The 19,500-nt window shown below is 35.8% G+C and overlaps 4 protein-coding genes across 6 annotated transcripts; 1 reads left to right on the forward strand and 3 right to left on the reverse strand.

Moving 5' to 3' along the window:
- Window positions 1-853: 853 nt before the first annotated feature.
- On the reverse strand, window positions 854-2,717 carry LOC111464552 (transcription factor TCP9). The gene has a single exon (XM_023108797.1). It carries the CDS (start codon window positions 2,621-2,623, stop codon window positions 1,598-1,600), a length of 1,026 nt encoding a protein of 341 aa, XP_022964565.1. The 5' UTR covers window positions 2,624-2,717; the 3' UTR covers window positions 854-1,597.
- A 6,071-nt stretch (window positions 2,718-8,788) lies between these two features.
- LOC111464386 (peroxisome biogenesis protein 16) lies at window positions 8,789-12,350 on the reverse strand. 3 transcript variants are annotated; one of them, XM_023108583.1, is made up of 8 exons: window positions 11,898-12,350; window positions 10,806-10,863; window positions 10,203-10,419; window positions 9,830-10,119; window positions 9,433-9,739; window positions 9,267-9,383; window positions 9,123-9,184; window positions 8,789-9,051 (listed from the first exon to the last, which is right to left on the reverse strand). In XM_023108583.1, exons 1-8 carry the CDS (start codon window positions 11,964-11,966, stop codon window positions 8,990-8,992), a joined length of 1,182 nt encoding a protein of 393 aa, XP_022964351.1. In that variant the 5' UTR covers window positions 11,967-12,350; the 3' UTR covers window positions 8,789-8,989. The 3 variants fall into 3 exon arrangements, with proteins under 3 accessions (XP_022964351.1, XP_022964352.1, XP_022964354.1); XM_023108584.1 differs by having other exon boundaries at window positions 9,267-9,334; window positions 9,471-9,739; window positions 11,898-12,348; XM_023108586.1 differs by having other exon boundaries at window positions 10,790-10,863; window positions 11,898-11,978.
- Window positions 12,351-12,448: 98 nt separating this feature from the next.
- On the forward strand, window positions 12,449-14,741 carry LOC111464389 (ubiquitin-related modifier 1 homolog 2). Its single transcript, XM_023108588.1, has 4 exons — window positions 12,449-12,557; window positions 14,050-14,125; window positions 14,251-14,333; window positions 14,439-14,741. The coding sequence occupies exons 1-4, from the start codon at window positions 12,535-12,537 to the stop codon at window positions 14,554-14,556; spliced, it is 300 nt and encodes a 99-aa protein (XP_022964356.1). The 5' UTR covers window positions 12,449-12,534; the 3' UTR covers window positions 14,557-14,741.
- A 96-nt stretch (window positions 14,742-14,837) lies between these two features.
- On the reverse strand, window positions 14,838-19,365 carry LOC111464388 (ATPase GET3-like). The gene is made up of 7 exons (XM_023108587.1): window positions 18,864-19,365; window positions 18,361-18,479; window positions 17,791-17,941; window positions 17,413-17,523; window positions 16,549-16,687; window positions 16,343-16,458; window positions 14,838-15,316 (listed from the first exon to the last, which is right to left on the reverse strand). Exons 1-7 carry the CDS (start codon window positions 19,116-19,118, stop codon window positions 15,140-15,142), a joined length of 1,068 nt encoding a protein of 355 aa, XP_022964355.1. The 5' UTR covers window positions 19,119-19,365; the 3' UTR covers window positions 14,838-15,139.
- Between the last annotated feature and the right edge of the window lie 135 nt (window positions 19,366-19,500).

The raw sequence follows: 19,500 nt of genomic DNA on the forward strand, positions 1-19,500 counted from the left end.
AAAATTGAGAAAAATTGAGTATAGGAATTCGATTCCACCAAATTTTGAGTAAGTAATCTCCACTTCGATTCTTACAAAAATAAATGATAAATTTTACAAGAATGAGAATTAAAATAGGAGGCAAGGACGGAGAAAGCTTCCATATCCTTGCCTCGTCCCGTAGATATTCCTAGTCATGCACTACACAAACCATTGTGAACTTCAAACGTATCATATGAGTGCACAACACACAATCAAGAATAATCACGTTTGCGACTTTCCTCTATGACTTCCACAATTATTTGCCCAAAAACTACGACAGTGGAGGCATATGAGTGCACAACACACAATCAAGAATAATCACGTTTGCGACTTTCCTCTATGACTTCCACAATTATTTGCCCAAAAACTACGACAGTGGAGGCATAGTATTTGTTTTGAACGTTTTATAGGCTACTGTAAGTTTGAGAGTAGTATATGACACACAATGTGTCGTGACATAATGTGGGTACCATAGAATGGACAAGTCTTCAGGGTCAGCTAGCATCGATGCTACACTTTTGCACATAAGTCAACGAATACAAAATATTAAAATGTAACTCTAGAAACGTGTATATTTAAAGTAGGTTTGAACATGGGTAGACATTTTATAAAACGTGTACATCATCATTTTATAATTTTAACGTAATTGAATTAATTCTAATAAATAACATGATTATTTAACATAAAAATAAGACGAGATATCGAGGTATAAAAGATAATAAAAAAATTAATTTTAAATATATCCTAACTAAACCATTATGTATTATGTTAATATATCGATAGAAATATGAATTTTTGAATTTTTAAAATACTTTCTCCTTACCATGCAAAAAGGAAAAATAAAAGGGAATATATTAAAACGACGTCGTTACTAATGATTAATGGATTATCAAGAATTCAGCTAAAGAATGAATTTACAAATCTACCCCCCTTTCTCTCTCTAACTAAAATAACCAGCTAAGCTTTCCAGAAAAGGCATCTGATACCAAACGAATCTGATTTCTCCACGTGTCAATAGGAAAGGTTCTTAGGCCGCACTGGCCCACATTCTAACACGTGCCGATTCAGCCTCCACCCATCCACCTGGCTCGGACCACCACAACCTTCTGGCCCATTCGGCCACCTTTGGGCCCATCAAGTGCCCCGGGCCCACTCCCACCTCCATCACATGACACAAGTAGGTTAAATGGTGGTCCCCCCACACCCTACTACTAGCTGGACCCCACTCTTTTTTTTATTTTTTTATTTTTTTATTTTTTAATATTTTTCTCTTTTCCGTAGTGTTGACCCACCTTGCTGATGTGGTCCCCACACTTTTGCGCCTTCATTAAAATAAAAATAAAAATAAAAATAAACTCTCCACCCCACCTTACACGTGCATTTACTTTTTGATCCTCACGTCTATCACGTGACTACCTCGTGCTTCCCTTTCCTTCCGCTGCACTGCCGGAAAAAAAAAAAACAATTACTTTTCCAATTTTCTCCTTCTTCTTCATCTTCTTGTTCTTTCCTCTGGCTCGTCAATGGCGGATGAATTACACTGAGATAGCTATTTGTGTGTTTCTTTTCCTTCTTGTCAATGTTTTGAAGCTGAGCGAGACATGAATTGAAGCTCTTTCTTATCGTATATCTCCAACGAGAAGTCTCTAAGCATCCGCGTCGTCGTTTTGCTGCTCGTCGGAACGGTGGAGCTCGAGATCGGTGCCATCACGGATTCTGACTTCGAGGTGGAAGCGCTAGAACTGCTCGAGCTTTGATTCGTGGTGCTGGATTGAATGTGTGATGTGTCCGCCTTCGATACGACGGTGGAAATGGGCCGCGCCGTCGTATTGACGAGCGGCGCCCCCGGAGCAGGAAATGAAAACAACTGAGGACGGGTGGAAGAGCAAGCCACGGATGGAACCATGAAAACCGCCCCGGGAATTATAGCGTTCGATGGGATGGCCCACACCGGAACGAACCCTGGCGGTAAAGCCTGTTGCACGGCCGCGGTGGTACTGGTACCTGAATGAACGACGCCGTTGGAGACTGAGACGGAAACGGCATCGTTTACGTCGACGTAATCACTATTAGCAGGACGTTTACGCCGCTTCTTACCAGCGGATTGGTCGGCAGAATCTTGATTAGAAGAAGTGGTGGTGGGAATTTTGAGAGTGCCATTAACAGACATAGCGATGGCGGGAATGGTACCAGTTCCAGTAGCAGCGATGATCGCCGGCTCAGCCCGTTCGAGAAGCCACCGTATGGTTTCGCCGTCAGACTTGTGGCCAAGCTCTCGAGTCAACTGGAAGATACGCGCCGCACAGGTAGCCGGAATCCGAATCCTCCGGCCGCGGCCCTCGACCTTGGTATGGCGATCCTTGGTGGAGGCTCTCTTAGGCGGGAGAACGGAGACGGTTTTAGCAATCTCCGGCGCGAAGTTAACGACCTGAATTTGGGATGGCGGGGGGTCGGAATCATGGGAGTCGTCGGGATCCTCCTGCTTGGGAGCAAGGGCAAGAAGGTCCATTCGAGAGGAGTCGGAATCATTCATCCGGAGATCGGTAACCGGAGAGTCTTCGTCGTCGTCGTCGTTGTATTCCTGCTTCTGAATATCGGCCATGGGGAAAAGGAGAGAATCGGAGAGAGGAGGAAGAAGAAGAAGAGGAAGAGTAAGAAATGGGAACAGAGGGGTTAGGGTAAGAAATGGAATAAGATAATATAAAGGGGGTGGAAAATGGGAAAAGAGGGAAAGTTGGGGGGTGGGGGGATTAATAATAATGTGGAAATGGAAGGGGGGAGTGGGCCCACAAAGGGGGTGGGGGCCAGATGTGGAGAGAGATGAGCCGTTGGATTGGGTCAAAGATGGGGATGATGAGTGGTCCTACTCTCTTCTTCTTCTTCTTCTTCTTCTTCTTCTTCTATTTCTTCCAATATCTCCCAACTTGACATTTGCATCTCTCAAACCCACTATTGCCCACCGCCCTCTAAATATATAAATATTATAAACTCAATTTTGCTCTTAACCCCACCTTATAACCTTTGTATTTTATGAAATTCTTTTTTAATTAAACTAAAATAACCCTTTAAATTTTTAAATTTTAACTTAATTACATGTATCAAATTATCGTAATCTAATTTAATTCGAGGAAAGAGGAGTTTGGTTCTTTCTCGTTTAGGTTTGAATCAATAGGTAAAAAATTGCACGGATTACCTTATTAACTTCGCTCTCTTTTCTCTTCTTTTCTTTTCGGAACCTATTCTATTGGACAAGAAGGCGATAGAAGGCAAAGAGTGTGGCATCGGTTGAGGTAAGGGTTTTAGGACTACTGGGATGTTTACCCGTTAGCTTTCTTGTAATGAGTTTGTCATGAACTGTAGGGGTCTACAACTGTATTATAGAAACTTATGGTTATTATTCATGCATGTGATTTTAACAGTTATATGAGGTCGATTGGGGTTCACCAACTAACCCCTAATCGTAAACTTGACTCGATTGTCAGTGGTCTGAATAACTATAAAATTGACCTATGATATTTTATGACATGATTTTTGCTCGGTAGAAATTATTAGAAGTTTGCCAATTAACTTTTTCTTCTGTGAATCTGTCACAAGACGCAGGGGGTCCATAGTTGTGCCTTAGAGTTGGTTGAACCTTAGCATGAACCCTTTGAGATTGATACCTTCGAGGGTTTAGAGTTATGATGATGAAAGAGACTAACAGAAACGACTAACCAGTAAACCTAAAAACTTTAGAGAAATCTAAGGGTTGGAGGTCCTACGAAATGATTTCGGAGTACCCAAGTTGAGCTTAGGAAGACTAAATAAACTTTTGGTGAGTCTGTCACAAGGTGAAGAAAGATCATTGGCTTTATTAAACATACTGGGAATAGAAGGTAACATTCTACAAACTTTAAGTCATGGACTGGTCCCTTCAATCTTTTTCTATATGTTCACGCTCTACACAACCATATCAAATCTCTCCTCCATTTTCTTCTCCCTCGCTCTGGTCAATATGAGTTCACCTCGTACTAGCAACTTTACAGGAGAAAAAAATTGGACCTTTCCAAATAAATAACTTAATGACTACATAAGTCTCGCTTTATAGATGCTTTTAGGCCGGAGTGCATTCCCTTTAGATATATACTCGTGTCATTTCGAGAAATTTAAAACCTAATTTCCTCCATAAATTCTCTAACGTAAATGATAGAAGTTTCTATATTTATACACTTCGTATTGGAGAGGCAACCGCCTTTGAACTACCAACGAAAAGTGGCTAAACCATTGTAATCATTAATATAAATAAAAATAAATAAAAGGGTGGTTTGAATTTTGGCCCATTTAACTATTAATACAAGTACATAAGTTGATAAAAAAAAAGTGTGAAAATTTAGATAAGTTTTAAATTTATTTATTTAGATTAAATTTAAATTAAAAGAAGACTGTATATATATATATAAAAATTTAATTATAAAAAGGCTATCCATTATAAGTAATTATAAATATCAAAATATATCCAAATCAGCCGGCTGTATCGGTACTAGTGGAACATGAGCAACCAAATTACTATATTACCCTTCCGTACTAAAAATAGATTGATCCTATTATACCTGCTGGATGGATATAGGGATTCCCTGCCACGAATTTGTAGGGAATAAATTCTTAATGGAGAATATCCTTTTTTTTTCCTTAATTTTTTTCATAAAAAAAAAAGATAAATCAAATTAATTTTAATTTATTTGGTTAGTATAAAGATTTAAATAATTTTATTTAATTTTGTCATCATTTCACTACTCTGAGTTTCTTTTTTCATAAAAAAAATTAATTGAACTTTTAGGCAAATTTAAAAATAAAAATAAAAAATTGAAAACAAAATTTGACTTTAGCTTTAAAGGTAAAAATAATATTTATAGGTATAATTAGGTAGCTATAAATAAGAGTTGAAAGTACATAATATAAAAAAGTATTTATGATGGTTTAATGATGTATTAAATGTGGTGTCCTATATAAATAAATAAATAAATACAAATAATTATTTTTAATAATTAATATGATTTTTTATATTGCAAAAGACACCTTCCTCCTTTTTTTTTATAATTATTTTTGTTGTTATTATTTTGCCAATATTATATTAATGTTGGCATCCAATGTTTATGCTTAGACAGTTTTCATCAGTCACATCAAATTATGTAGTCTAATTTACCAAAATAGCCTTGCCTCTATTTAATCTTTTATTTTTTTTAAAAAAAAATTGAATAATATATCACCAATCATATCCATTTAAAAGGTTGTACCTTACCTTATGGATTAAGTTTTTGGGAACTTTGGTTAAAGATGTCCCATTTATATTTTATATGTGTTTTTCTTAATCATTCTAATTTAGTGTGAATCCCATAAATTAATAATCCGACCAACATAGAATACAATATGTATAATGATCCATGTTTATATTTATAAAATTTTATATATGACTGCAGTATTATATTTTGGCAAAAATGTAACAAATAAGTTTCTAATGCTAAAAATTATATTATAAAATTTTATTATGTACGAACGAGAATATAGTTGGACACCGATAATAAAAGTATCGGGGATTAAATAAATTAAAAAAAAAAGGAAAAAAATGGAAAAAGGGGAATGGTTAAATGCAATATAAAAGTGGACAAAATGGAGTGGGGCATTAATGTTATGGTGCACAACAAATAGGCATAGCCCATGGCCCCCTTCCCCTTCCCCTTACCCCACATACATAATCACCTTTTTGCCATTGTCCTCTCCCTTTTACTGCACTTTTGGCCCCTCCCCCTCCTCTATTTATGCTTCTTACGCCCTCGTTTAAATACCAAATATTTACCCGTCACACGACATCACTAACATTTGATTATAAATGTTAAATATTAATTTTTTTTAAAAGTAGGGTCTAGATCTTAATGTTATTGACTGAACTTAATTTTAATTTTTAAAAGTTCTACTTAATTCAAATCGAAAAAAATATAACTTTTAAGTTGGTCGGGTATGTGAATAGAATAGAGTTAAAACGTTTAGGGGATATAAAATTGTGTGTTTATTATTTTAATTTAATTAAAAAAATGAATTGTGTGTATAAATAGGAAAAGGAGGAGGATGGGCTTTTTACGTAGCCCACTAAGAATCTCGTTCGTTGAGAGTGTGGGGTGACTCTCATGTGACGCACCCCACGAAGCTTGCTATGTACGTCTCTTTCTGAAATTCCAACTTCGTGGGCCCCACCTCAATTGCTGGATCTGACCGTTCAACCATATCCTCTGGGTCCATCTAGATAAGGTCATCCTCATCATCCTTTTAGTTTTAGATTCTTTTCTTTCCCATCAATAATGTTAAATTACATTTTAATCCTTCATCTCTTTTTTTTTTTTTTTTTTTTTTTTCACTTCTCAAATTTTGATTCATAGACTAATTTAGTTATATTTACATTGACTTTTAAATCATTACCTTCACTACCATTTTAATTCAAGGTCTAATAAATTTTTAAATTTTAAAAAATATTTAGTTAACTTTAATCTTTTAATTTTGTATTTAATCCATATTTAATACAAATTTGTTAAACTATAAATATTGTTTTTTAACTCTAAAAAAAAAGTCCTACGAAATCTAATAGATACATTTATTTTTAAAAAAGAAAATTATTTGAACACAAAATTTAAAAGTTACAAATATAACAAATACGGAGGTTACTTTAAATTTTAGATTTCATGTTTATTTTGACGAGGTTCATGTTTATGATTTTTTTTTTTTAATTTAAGTTTATTAAAGACTTGGTCGAACTTATTAGACATGAAAAAAAAAATTAAAAACTTGGGCATTAAAATTATAATTTAACCCTTCTCGGGTAGGTGGGCCTACCAACCTACCAAAATGCACTTAAAAAAAAAAAAAAAAAAAAGTGGGACAGCCCTCCAAGTTAATTAATTTAAAAATAGAAAAAATGCGATTGGTGCAGAGGAGGGGTGTGGTGGGACCCACCAGCACTAATCAGCACTGATGAAAAGGGGCGGGGTCCACGCCTATTACATACAATGGGCATGCCCCCCCCATTGTCCTCCCCTTGCACTGGGGTCCACGTGCTGCTTCGGTGTGGTCCACGTTGGTTTTTCTAGATGGGACCCGTACGCCATGGGACCTGTTTTTTTTTTTTTTTTTTTTAATTTATTTGTTTTTATAATAATTAAAAAAAATATATATATATATATATATATATACCTTTCAAATTTTCAAAAATATCTTTAAATTTTTTTAAAAAAAGACACGTTTATCATTATTAATATATTTTTTTTTACAAAAAGTTGTTTAAAAAATATTCCAATACCTTTTTAATTTTCATTAATATTTTTAAATTTAAATAAAACTTTTAAAAATATCTTAAATTCTTTTTAATTTAAAAGACTTTTTATAAATATTATTACTTATGCCCATTCAATCTTTAAGACTATAATTATAACGTGTAATTTAAAACTAGGTTAATTTAAAAAAAAAAAACTATGTTATAATATTATAATTTAATTTCGTAGAAATCATATTAGTAAAATATTCTATTAGATTTTTGTTTACCGTTTTTAATAAAAAAAAAATTGTAAAATAGAATTATTCATGAGAAAAAGAAATTTGGTTGGAAAAGGGAATAAAACAAAGGGTCCGGATGAAAATGGAGAAGACTTCCCCATCTCCGTCCCGCCCCATAGACAACTCTATTCGTGAATAATTATTGTGTTTTAGCGTGGATTTAAGATATGATTTAGGGATTGTTTGAATGAGATATAATAAGAATGATAATGGGTAAGGGTTATCGATCCCTCTGTTGAAAACAAGGTTTAGAAGCTCGGGTATGAACATTCAGTTATTCACATATATCATTTTTTTATGTATATCTATACCTTAAATTTTATTGATGTACATACTCTCTCCCTCTCTCTTTATTAATATTTATTACGTGTACTCATTTTTAATAATTATAATTATTTAGAATCAAATAATGATCAAAATAATACGATAGGATTAATTTGATAGAGTAAGTATAAATATCCGCTATAAAATTAATTATGAAAATATTAATTAATTAATTAATATATATTTAATGAGTTAGGTTGTAACTATTATTAATTCATGTGGAATAATATTCATAATTATTTATTTATGAATTATTTGAGATAAATTAACTATTAATTATTCAAAAAAAAAATTAATATATCGTAATCAGAATTGTAGGATGTAATATCTTGTATTTATATAACTTACCACCAAAATCAAACTATAAAAAGAAGTGTTCACGTAATATAAATAAATACATAATTATCATTTTAGGCCGATATCTATTTTTCATGTATATTTTATGAACAAAATTTATTAAAAAAAAATTAATTTATTTGATTAAAAATACTTTTTAAGATTGATGGCTAAATAAACTCAAAATCCTAAAAATTCAGGTCAAATAAATTAAAATTTAATTGATTAAAATTATTTTTAAAATTGATTTCATAACAATAAAGTATCTACCATTAATAATTTAAAATTAACCAATATAATAAAATTAGTATAATTTTTTACTTTTAGTAAAAAAAAAAAAAAAAAAAAAAACACTTCAAGTAATTTATATATCGAACTTCTCAAATTACCTATGATTATAAATAATTTAAATTAGTAAAAAAAAAAAACAATATATTTTTTTTAATTCTCTATAAAATTTGGACCAAACACTATAATTATAAAAATATAGATTTTTTTTTTGTAAAATTAAAGTTTTAATAAAATATAATTAAGGAACATCCAATATACTCATAAATCACTCAATTAGTGGCTTAATTAGTGATTAAATTACATATTTTAAATAAAATACTAATATACATTCCTAATTATTATTCAAAGCAGATTGATTAAAAGAAAACACTAAATATTTCTATGAACAGCAGAAAAGATAGCAGGAAGGAAGAGTTTGGAGCTTCAAAAACCAATCAGCTCATGAAGCAGACATGTAAGCGTATCTTGTCTGAGCTCCAACCATAAGCTCCACCATTTTTGCTGCACATCAAAACTAATCACATTGTAACAACCATGAGAAGAACTGCATAAACATAATGATAAAACAGAACCTGTGAGGAATCCAACAAACGGTACGGGTTGCAACACTTTCCCGGCTCCTTCGAGTTTTCGCCTGAGAAAAACGCTCAACCGAAGTGAGTTCAAGTCGTGGTTTAAAGTTTGGAGTGGAGAGATTAAAGTATGTATGTATGCACCTTGTGAATCTCTCAAAGAATGGGTCTCTCATGATGTAAAATGCCCATAGCATCTTTCGTCGTCTCAGCTGAACCAAATCGAACACGTTGATGTTAATACGAGAATGATAGTTCAAAGGGTCGAGCACGGACCCGAGAAAACTAGTCTGTACGTATGACAATCAAATTCATGGGGGATGAATGATGCATGAGAGAACCCCTGACCTCGTCCTTCTCAGAATCAGAGAGGTGAAATCTTTGGTCTTTTCTACTCTTGGGGGTTGAGGTAGCATATGATAAGAAGCTTGTTCCAATCAGGTCCACAGCCAGAGAAAGAAACCAAGGAGTCCACGACCGAATCCCGTATTTTCGGATTAGAAGAACGTATATTAGCGGTCTTGTTATAAAAAGCACTTCTCCTATCACGAAAAGAGCCCCGAGATGACCCTGCTCGGACAAAATAGTCGAAAGAGTTGACCTCTCAGGTATTGTAGCTGTAGAGGCACAGAATGGATTGTCATTAGACATCCCCAACAAAGCTCTAGCAACTTGGGATCATAATCATACATAATATCCATACCGACCTGGAGGATTGAACGTTGCACGCTCGTGTTGAACCCGGTATGACCATGCTGGTGTCGAATTTATCCGAGCATTATCCCCGAACATACTTAAAGCAGACATTGCCCTCCCTTCTAGACTCGACTGGTTATGTCCATTAACATATCCTAAATAACCAGATGCATGATGCCCACCATTAGCTCTGTGCTGAGAAGTTGAAGTTTCAAGATGCGTTTCGTTATTTGTCGTTTCGCCTCCCTCGAGTATCATTCTGTATCCACTATTCTTGAACAGAGCTAATCTAAATAGTACCCTGAAATCCAATGGCAAAGAATATGCAATAAAAATGTATATTAAGATACAAAAATGGCACTCCCATACTCGAACGAGTCTTACTTCATAGCCTCCGTAACGGCAATGAAGTTCCAGCGTTTATCGTCGCCATAATATTGTTGTGCAGCAACTTCGATCAATGGCTCCAAGTTTTTTAGAGCAGATATGCACAACGAATAGGGAAATGAAGGTGGCACGGTCGCGTTTACACGCATCTGGGTTGGAGCCGTTTCAATTATGTGTTCATTGACTGCAGTGATAACACCAACAGCGGCAGAAACTGCAGAAATCGCTAAACTCATGAATAATTGCTTGAAACTTACAAATGAGATCCAGTAACCAGTGTTCATTTCACAAGACAACGGCTTAATAATAACGTAAGAACCCTTGCTGGGTATCAGAATCAAAGGGTGAAACCTCCACAAAGATCAAAGATCGGAGCATAATGCAAGGAGAAGAACCCAGTACCACAGGCATCAAAATGTATACATAGTCGAACAATGTCGTAAGAACAATCGAGTCGTTTTAGTTCTCTGTTTTAGGGAATAAAATGGTTTTTTTTTAAGTGAGAAATAATAAAAACATGCATTTTCATCAAAGGGGCTCCAAGGGCACCACATATTCCAAGCTAAGAAGCAGTCAAGCGTTACCAAAGTTTCACAAAACCTGCTTCTGGTCCAATTTCTGAACTAGAAAACCGTTCGGGAAGAAGCCACGTCAAGCCCTGTACAATATTAAGAACCGTATACGAGGTTAAAGTCCACAAACTTATACCAGTTGTTATTACTAACAGATCTACAAACAGTTGACTTTCGCTTGGTAATATAACAGTTCTCAAAAACTATCAAGAAATTAAGGTGTTCAATGTCAAACAAAGATGAAAAAGATATGTCATGTCTCTGGTCTAGGCTCAGATTCTCTAATCAAAGATAAGAGAAACATGGCATCCTTAGGAAACAATGGACAACATGGCATCCATTGACGTAGAAATTTCAGATGAATTGATTCTTATTGTTGGTTATATATCTTGTTTTTCAAAAATAAGATGACAAATCCACGATGAGGATAGTTGGGAGGGAGTCCCACGTTAGCTAATTAAGGGGAAGATCATAGGTTTATGAGTAAGTAATGCTATCTCCATTGGTATGAGCCCTTTTGGAGAAACCAAAAGCAAAACCACGAGAGCTTATGCTCAAAGTGGACAATATCATACCATTATAGAGAGTCGTAATTTCTTATATAGTATCAGGGTCTTGCCCTTAACTTAGCCATGTTAATCGAATCTTCAAGTGTCGAACAAAGAAGTTGCTAACCTCCAAGGTGTAATAAAAAATGACTCAAGTGTCGAACAAAGAGTGTACTTTGTTCGAGGGCTCTAGAGAAAGGAGTCGAGCCTCATGAAGGGGGAGTTGTTCGACCACTACATAGGTCTCAAGGGAAGCTCTATAATGTAATTTGTTCGAGGGGAGAATTTGAGGAGAATTGTAGGGAGGGAGTCCTACATTGACTAATTAAGGGGAAGATCATGCGTTTATAAGTAAGCAATACAATCTTCATTGGTATGTCCAGAAAATGAAGTAACCAATGATTATTGAACTGAGGGAAGAAAATCGTTAAACAGCAATTCAAATAAACTAGTTGATAAGCATGCTTCCAAGATAACTTACAGAGAAAGTCAGAAAAGCCAAGCAAATCAATTCCCAAATGAAATCAAACAGATAAAACAGCAGATTCTGATGAGAATTCGAGAGTGCTCACATTTGCAAGAGACTCAAAAGAGTAAAGATAGTTCCTGTTATCCCTGACCCACTTCTTATAAGCTTCCATGACTTCAAAACAATCCCAACGCTGCAGCAACAGAGGAAACAAACACTTGAATCGCCCAAGCACCTGATACAAACTAAAACCCTAAGATTCAACTGGGAAAGACTCCCACATAGCCAACAGGAAATTGTACGGTCATTCAAATAGATGAATCTTGTTCGTGAAATTTTGGGGAAAGTTGAAACCAAAAGGTTCAGACAAAGGGAGAAATTCTAGGAGAAGAATGGAAGAGACAAGGAGCAACCAAACTGGGATTTTATGAAACGGAAACTGTAAATTTCATCAGACCCACAGCCCCAATTACCGCCGCCATTCTCAAAAACCTCCCTCTCTCTCTACAAATTTGGTTGCATATAGCAGAGAGAAGCACACATTTCAATATCCATGTAAAAAGAACAAAAAGATATATATTAAAAATTTTATTAATAAAAAACTATTTAAAAAAAGTTACTTTTCAAATTTCCATAAAAGGAGGATTATTTTACAAAGAATATAAATACGACTTTCAACCCAAAGTTCTGATCTCTGTCTTCTCTGTAGGGTTTTAGGGTTCCGGTGAAGAAAATTGAAAATGCAACTAACCCTTGAATTTGGGTAAGTCTCTCTCTCTCTCTCTCTCTCTCTAAGGAAATTTTCCCAGTTGTTTGTTTAGTGAGATACAGGAGAAAATTAGTGGTACTGGGTAGAAAATTTTAGTGGATTTTGTTTCCGGGAAAGTTGGAAATCATAAGATATATAAGATCGCGTTCTTTCGTGGTTTTACGTTTTTCGCAGCTCAAACTTGGATTGTTATAGCGTTGTTTATCTGTGAATATAGATTGTGTTCTCAATTTCGACAAACTCTCAAGTTCTTGATCGTAGTGTGTTTTTATGAGTCGTGATATTGGAACTAACTGAAAATTTTGCTTGAATCTCCAGTTGCTTCATTGCCTCCATATTGTAATCATTCTGGTTTTGTTCATTTTATTAACGTAGATTTGTTCATATTGTAATCATTCTGGTTTTGTGTTCAAGTTCTCTTTGTGTTTGATGTTGCTTTTAATTGGATTTGTATTTGTTTCTATAGCTGATGTAATTATCAGATGTAAAGTATGTTGGTTCAACAATTCATCAGTTTGTTTGATGGAAACTTTTGGTTTCGTTCATAGACTACACGGGTTTCGTATTGTCGACCTCATTCGTTCTTTCAATCTCCATCTCCCCATTGAAGCCGAAAAAAGAAGGAAAATAGACTGTGGGCATGTCTTGAGTAGCCTTTTCTGCAATATTAGGAATGATACTTTTATATGCTTCTAGGTTGTATTTTAATTGAACTTTTTTATGAATTTAGAGGGTGGGGAAATGATATGAGTGAAGATACATTTACAATGTAAATCAACATCAACCGACAATGTGCCTCTCCCTTCCGAATCCGAAGTGCGTTATGTGAGCTTTACAATCTGTCACATCTATGTACAGATCAATGGATTTTGGGAGGTGATTTTAATGTGATCAAATGGTCATTTGAGAAGTCAAATGGCAAACCAATTACGAAAAGAAATTCATATACAGGAGCATTCTGGTTGGCTCCCCTCTCGAACGAAAAATACACTTGGTCCAGCTTTTGTGGACAGCCTGCTATGACCCTTAAGGATCGTTTTTTAGTCTTTGGCCCTTGTATTGATAGATTCAACATTGCTTTGGGCAAGCGGGTTCCTCATATCACCTCTGATCATTATTTGATTCTCATGACCTTTGGACATCAAAGATGGGGCCTGAACATGTGGATGTGGCACCACTCCTTCGAGCCTTTGTTGAGACGAAAACAACAGCTGAGATATTATCCAAAGATGGCACTAGTTTGGTCTTGGATAGTGATAGTGAGTTCGAATTTATTGTATTTTTTACAGAAAGTTATACACCAAGGGTCGAGGTAGTAGACTTCCTCCAATCATTAGAAATCGGGATCGTCTTTTGTAACTTGTGGCGCCCTTTGCCTTTTAGTACATTTCATACTTGAAGTTACCATATTCTCATAGAAAAAAAAGTATGTCATTTGTTCGGTTCATATGATCGACATGACAGTAATATTAATGTTTAAATGCAGTGGGGGATTGGAGTTGCTATGTGACTCTGTGAAGATCCATAATATCAGCATCAATCCTGAAAATGGAGCGGGAAAGGTAAACCATATTTTCCAATAAGTTAATGAACGATTCTAGTCGAGATCATCAGATTCATATTTTCCTGTTTCTCCTTTCACGTCTCTGTTTATTTGTCTAATGTTTTCGTTTAAAACGCGTCTCAGTTGGTCATGAAAGATTTGCTCTCTTGGGTCCGTTCTAATCTGATCAAGGAGCGGCCGGAAATGTTTATGAAAGGCAACACCGTGTAAGTAAAAGAAACATCTCGTTTATGAAAGCCGAAACTTTTTGAAGAATTGTGAGTATTATTAAGGTTGTAGCTGACAGTGGCATGGTTTGGAATGTGGTGCAGAAGACCTGGTGTTCTGGTGCTTGTAAATGATTGTGATTGGGAGCTGAGCGGGCAGCTTGACACAACATTAGAAGAGAAAGACGTGGTTGTGTTCATATCCACCTTGCATGGAGGCTAACTTCATCAGGAATGTCTTTATCTGCTTCTATCTACTAAATACTTGTCTAAGATGATATGATATGGTACTTTAGGCCATTTTAACCTTAAAAATCTGCATTTTTCCCCGAAATTCGTCCGACCATATGATAATCAGATTTTGCACGATGTTGAATAACTGAATAAAAGTGGCTACTAATTACAAAAGTTAATGGTTCGATTTTCCACCATAATTGTTGAGTCTCCAAAAGAAAAACGAAGGTGTTCTATTGTAGTTCACGAGGCACGACATTGGCCAAGGTCTAATTTTTATTGGTTAATCGTGTACCAGAGGCTCCTTTATTGTTGCTTGTAGATGAATACAAGGTCTAAAAAAGAATGAACTATAATTATAATGACCAGAAAATCAATACAGCAAAGAACACTCCAAAAAAATAAATTAAAGCTAATTAAAAGCCTTAAGCAGCAGCAGCATTGGTCCTTGTAAACCAACAAGGGATGCTGCTTTAGCATTATAGTTCTCGAAGAAAGACATCGAGAAAACATGATAAAAGAAAAACAATAACAAAGAAAATAGAGCCTTGGCAAAAAGAAAGGCTGTGGGCTTAGGCCTTTTGCTTCCCCTTTCTAAGTCTGTCAAGATCAGTTTCAGCATACTCCAGCTGCTGCTTCAATGTTGTTATTTTCATCTCCAAATCTTCCACTGTGTCTCGGCTGCTTGATGGATCATGCGGGGTCAAAAATTTACCTGAAAACCCAGTCAGAGCTTCAACTCCAGTCACCTACAATGGCACAACAAGTTCAGAAATGAAAACTCTTAGAAACCTCAGGAAGTACATTGCATAGAATGTTTACTAAATAGGTAACACCCCAAGCCCACCGCTAGCCCACCGCTAGTAGATATTGTCTTCTTTAGGCTTTTCCTTTCGGACTTCCCCTTAAGGTTGCGTATGCTAGAGAGAGATTTTTACACCCTTATAAAGAATGCTTCGTTCACTTCTCCAATCGGTGTGGGATCTCACAAAAGAGTTTCGTAAAAGTATAAATACAAAACAACCAAGTAGTAGACCAACAGGGAGCAACATGAATGACTTAACACCTCCCTGCTGGAACCATGATTTTGGAAGATCCTTGAGTTCCTTTCAGCCCAAAGGACCTTAGCTTGCCCTTGTAAAAGAGACATCAATAAGGAGGAAAAGGGCACCTGACGCTTTACTACGCAAACACCAATGAAGATTAAAAGGGATGAAGGGATTTTCCCAACGCACAGCTACAAATGGACAAAAGAAGAACAAAAGTATCATCGCTTCTTCACTATCTTTACAAGGAACACACAAACTTGGGGAAGAGCCATATTCCGAAGGATCCTATGAATTCAACAGCAAGTGTTCAACCACTCAATGGAAAAGATCCACGAGAAAACCATCACCTTTTTTGGAAAAGAAACTTGCCAAATCATATCAACACATGGGTAATCGAGGGCTGCATGATGCAAAACCAGCTTGGAGAGTGAGTTCGCCGGTGAGGAAATGGGGAGAGAGAGACGAGAGGGGGGAAAGGCCAAGAAGGGACATTCTTTTATGCCTTTTGTTTGGATCAAAGTATGTTGAGAGAACACACAAACTTCAAGCTAATTTTCAAGACCATTCATGATCAGCTCCCTAGTGCCTTCAACATTCGGACCTTAGAACTAAACCCAACACCAGACATGAACAAAGCTATTTATTTTAATTTGAGAACTCTCAATCACATGTTACAATGGGCTTTTATTGAGACAATATCTCCAGAGAAAGCACATTTAATAGTACCTCTTGAGGCAGCAATGGCAACTTGGTGATGTGGAAGTCATCATACAACATGTAAAATTGGTCGAGGTACTTCTGCTGCATCCGCATTCTCGCTTTTAGTAACTTGGATTCGACATCTAAAACGACAGTACATTACGATTAAGTGACAGGGAAGATCCAACTCATTTAAGAAAATATATATGTATGGATTCAAATAACTATCAAACCTTCTTCGTCGTAAAGTACTTGGTTAATGATGATATTATGAGTATCGATCTCAAACTTGGTGAGCTCTTGGACTAGTCTCTCTGTTTCGTAAAGCGAGAGAAACTCAGGAATGCAGACACAGACAAATGTAGTCAAATCCTGCGAACAGAGATATCAGTACACCTAACAGTAGTTCAATGTCAAGTGAAAACTGTACATCAAAAATCACGTAATAAGATAATCCCTCTAAAACTTCTCTCGTTCCTACCCGGACCAAATGGTCCTTAAAATAGCAAAGAAACGAGCGTCTTATCTCAAAAAGGCAGATGGAATAATACTGCCTCCATCATGAGAAGACCATCACTGTTACAGGCTATGCACACACACCAAAAGTTTCGAAAATAGAATCCTAAATCAAGATAGCGAACCTACAACAACCCCAGATAATACGACCAGAATCCTTAGACGCCTCTTTACAAAGAATACACCAGTGCAGCCCAAGCATAAAGGAGTAGTAATTCCATCTAGCAAACACATATATAAGAATAGCTACTCCGATCCCTTCGGCAATGGTAATTCCGTCAAGCAACTACATGTATATAAATATTTTTACCGTCATATCGGTACCTAACCATGCCCAACATAATTTCTGCCTCCTCACAGCTACTCTATAATAACTTTAGAGAGCATTGTCGGAAATCTAAGAGAGTCTACAGAGTGTGTTTGCATGTTTCTATTTCGGCTTCTAATATTTAAAAGTTCGGTCACTTTTTTCTAATACTTGTTCTTCGTTAGACAAACGTAAACAAACAACAATGCAGAAAAAAGCGTGTATAATTAAGGGAAAATAAAAACAAAAAAGAGTAAGAAACAAGAGTTCTTACAGGATCTTTGAATTGCCTATTAACTTGTTCGATCACATCTCTCATGCCTTCTAGTCTTCCCAGAATTGCATCCTCACCAAACTCATCATCAACTCCGAACATCCGGGTCATCTGTTGCAGAAAGTTTCAGATCAGCTAATTACCTCGTGTATTGTAACAACTTTTGTAATTCTGGAAAGCTAAAGATGCCAAGAGAAAAAAAAAAAAGTTCTAGGTAGTTTTAAGGAAGTGACTTTGTCTAATTCTAACAAAAATCGAAGTGTTAATACGTTAACTGAAATCGCACATAGTCAAATAAGTTGAAGAACAAAAGTTACATGGGAATCTCCAAATCAAATTGACATAGCACAATCTTAAACTTCAAATTAGAAACAGTACCTGACCCATTATGCCTCCAAATCTACTTTTCAAAGACATTAGCTTTGAAAGCCCCTTCTCTAAGGTTGATGGAAATTGCAACAGCCGAAGCGTGTGGCCAGTAGGAGCAGTGTCAAATACGATTACAGAATAATCCATTGTTTGTACTAATCTGGAGACAAAAAGATCATTTAACATAGCCAAGTTAATAAATATAAACGTTTTTTTTTCGAGAGAAGAGAAATTGATTTGGTGGCACGACATAAAGATGAACATATACGTATCGGGCACATTAGCCCCAACCCAACCCTCCATGATTGCCAATTTCCATGTCCTAACAGATTGGTAGATAATCAAAACTGGGAGCAACATAAACACTAAAGAAAAAATCATGGCAAATACTCGAACTAGCAATCCAGGAACTACAATCTAAGCTTTGTAAATCGTACATCTTATCTCGAGTTTTTTTTTCTACAAGAACATATCTCGACATTATAGCCCGCAATCACTACATGGAATCGAAGGAATGTAATAATACTCAGTACAAAAGTAGAGAAAAACTCTGATAATAGAGATCGATGCGTTTCTTACTTCAGCATCTCCGAAAAGCTCATTGCCTCATCAATTCCAGGAATAGCATTAGCCAGCTCAGAAAATAAACCATCTATCCCCTCCTCGAGTTCTTCATTTTCCACAGTAGGATTCACCTCCTACATACCAACATTGCCCAGATTGTGAAAGGCATAATCTTATCAACAACAGTCTAGAAGGAAAAAACCCCACAAAAATGTTTAACAAACACGCATACAGCAGGAAATCAGCTAGCGAATTCGTCCAATTGGAACAATTACATACAAATATATAATCTAAACATTCCTGCCCACCAATTCACCAGCAAACTTCCAGAAAAAAAATCGACGACAAATCAAATTCATAATTACATCAAGATTCAAATCAAACCAACAATAATCTCTCAATTCATATATCAATCACCTTGAAAACCACACGCATTAGAATCCAGATTACATCACGTAACACGCTTCAGAATCGGAAAAGAAAAAAAAAAAAAAAAAAAACAACAACAAAAGACGCACCATGGCATAGAGATTGGAGAAGCCATTAACCAAGGTGGGCGCCTTGGTGAATCGCTGCTGAAAGGCATCGCTGAGATTGTGAGCCGGGTCGGTGGAGATAATCAAAACAGAGGATCTGACACGGGAGAGAAGAATCGAGAGGATGGAGCTGCAGGTGGTTTTTCCGACACCGCCTTTGCCACCAACAAAAACCCATTTAAGAGTCTCTTGATCCAGTAGATTCTGAACTGTGCCTTCAGGTAATTCTTCCGCCATTTTTATTGCTCCCAAGAGTTTCTCTCTTCTCTCTCTCTGTAGAAGAGAGATTGGAGTGGGCTTTGAATGTTATCACGGATTTGGGAAATGGAAATGAAGAAATCCACTGGGTGATCTTCCGGTTTCAAGATTGATTCCTCATCAGAAAAATTAACTCACACGAAGAGAAGTTTGGAGCCGGATTCGAGAAGAAGAACGAAAGCGATCACCGATTATTTCCAGTTTCCCATTTTAGCTTCTCCTTTTGTTTTAAATAAAATCCATCTATTAAAGCAAAACAAAACAAAGCAAAATTAGTTTTTGTTTCTAAAAAAAAATTAAAAGCTAAAAATTAATAAAAATATCCTAAACTTTCCCAATTTTAATTAAAATTTAAAAATAC

The sequence above is a fragment of the Cucurbita moschata genome, unplaced genomic scaffold (genome assembly GCF_002738365.1).
Source record: "Cucurbita moschata cultivar Rifu unplaced genomic scaffold, Cmos_1.0 Cmo_Scf00030, whole genome shotgun sequence".
In the NCBI taxonomy this organism is placed as follows: domain Eukaryota; kingdom Viridiplantae; phylum Streptophyta; class Magnoliopsida; order Cucurbitales; family Cucurbitaceae; genus Cucurbita; species Cucurbita moschata.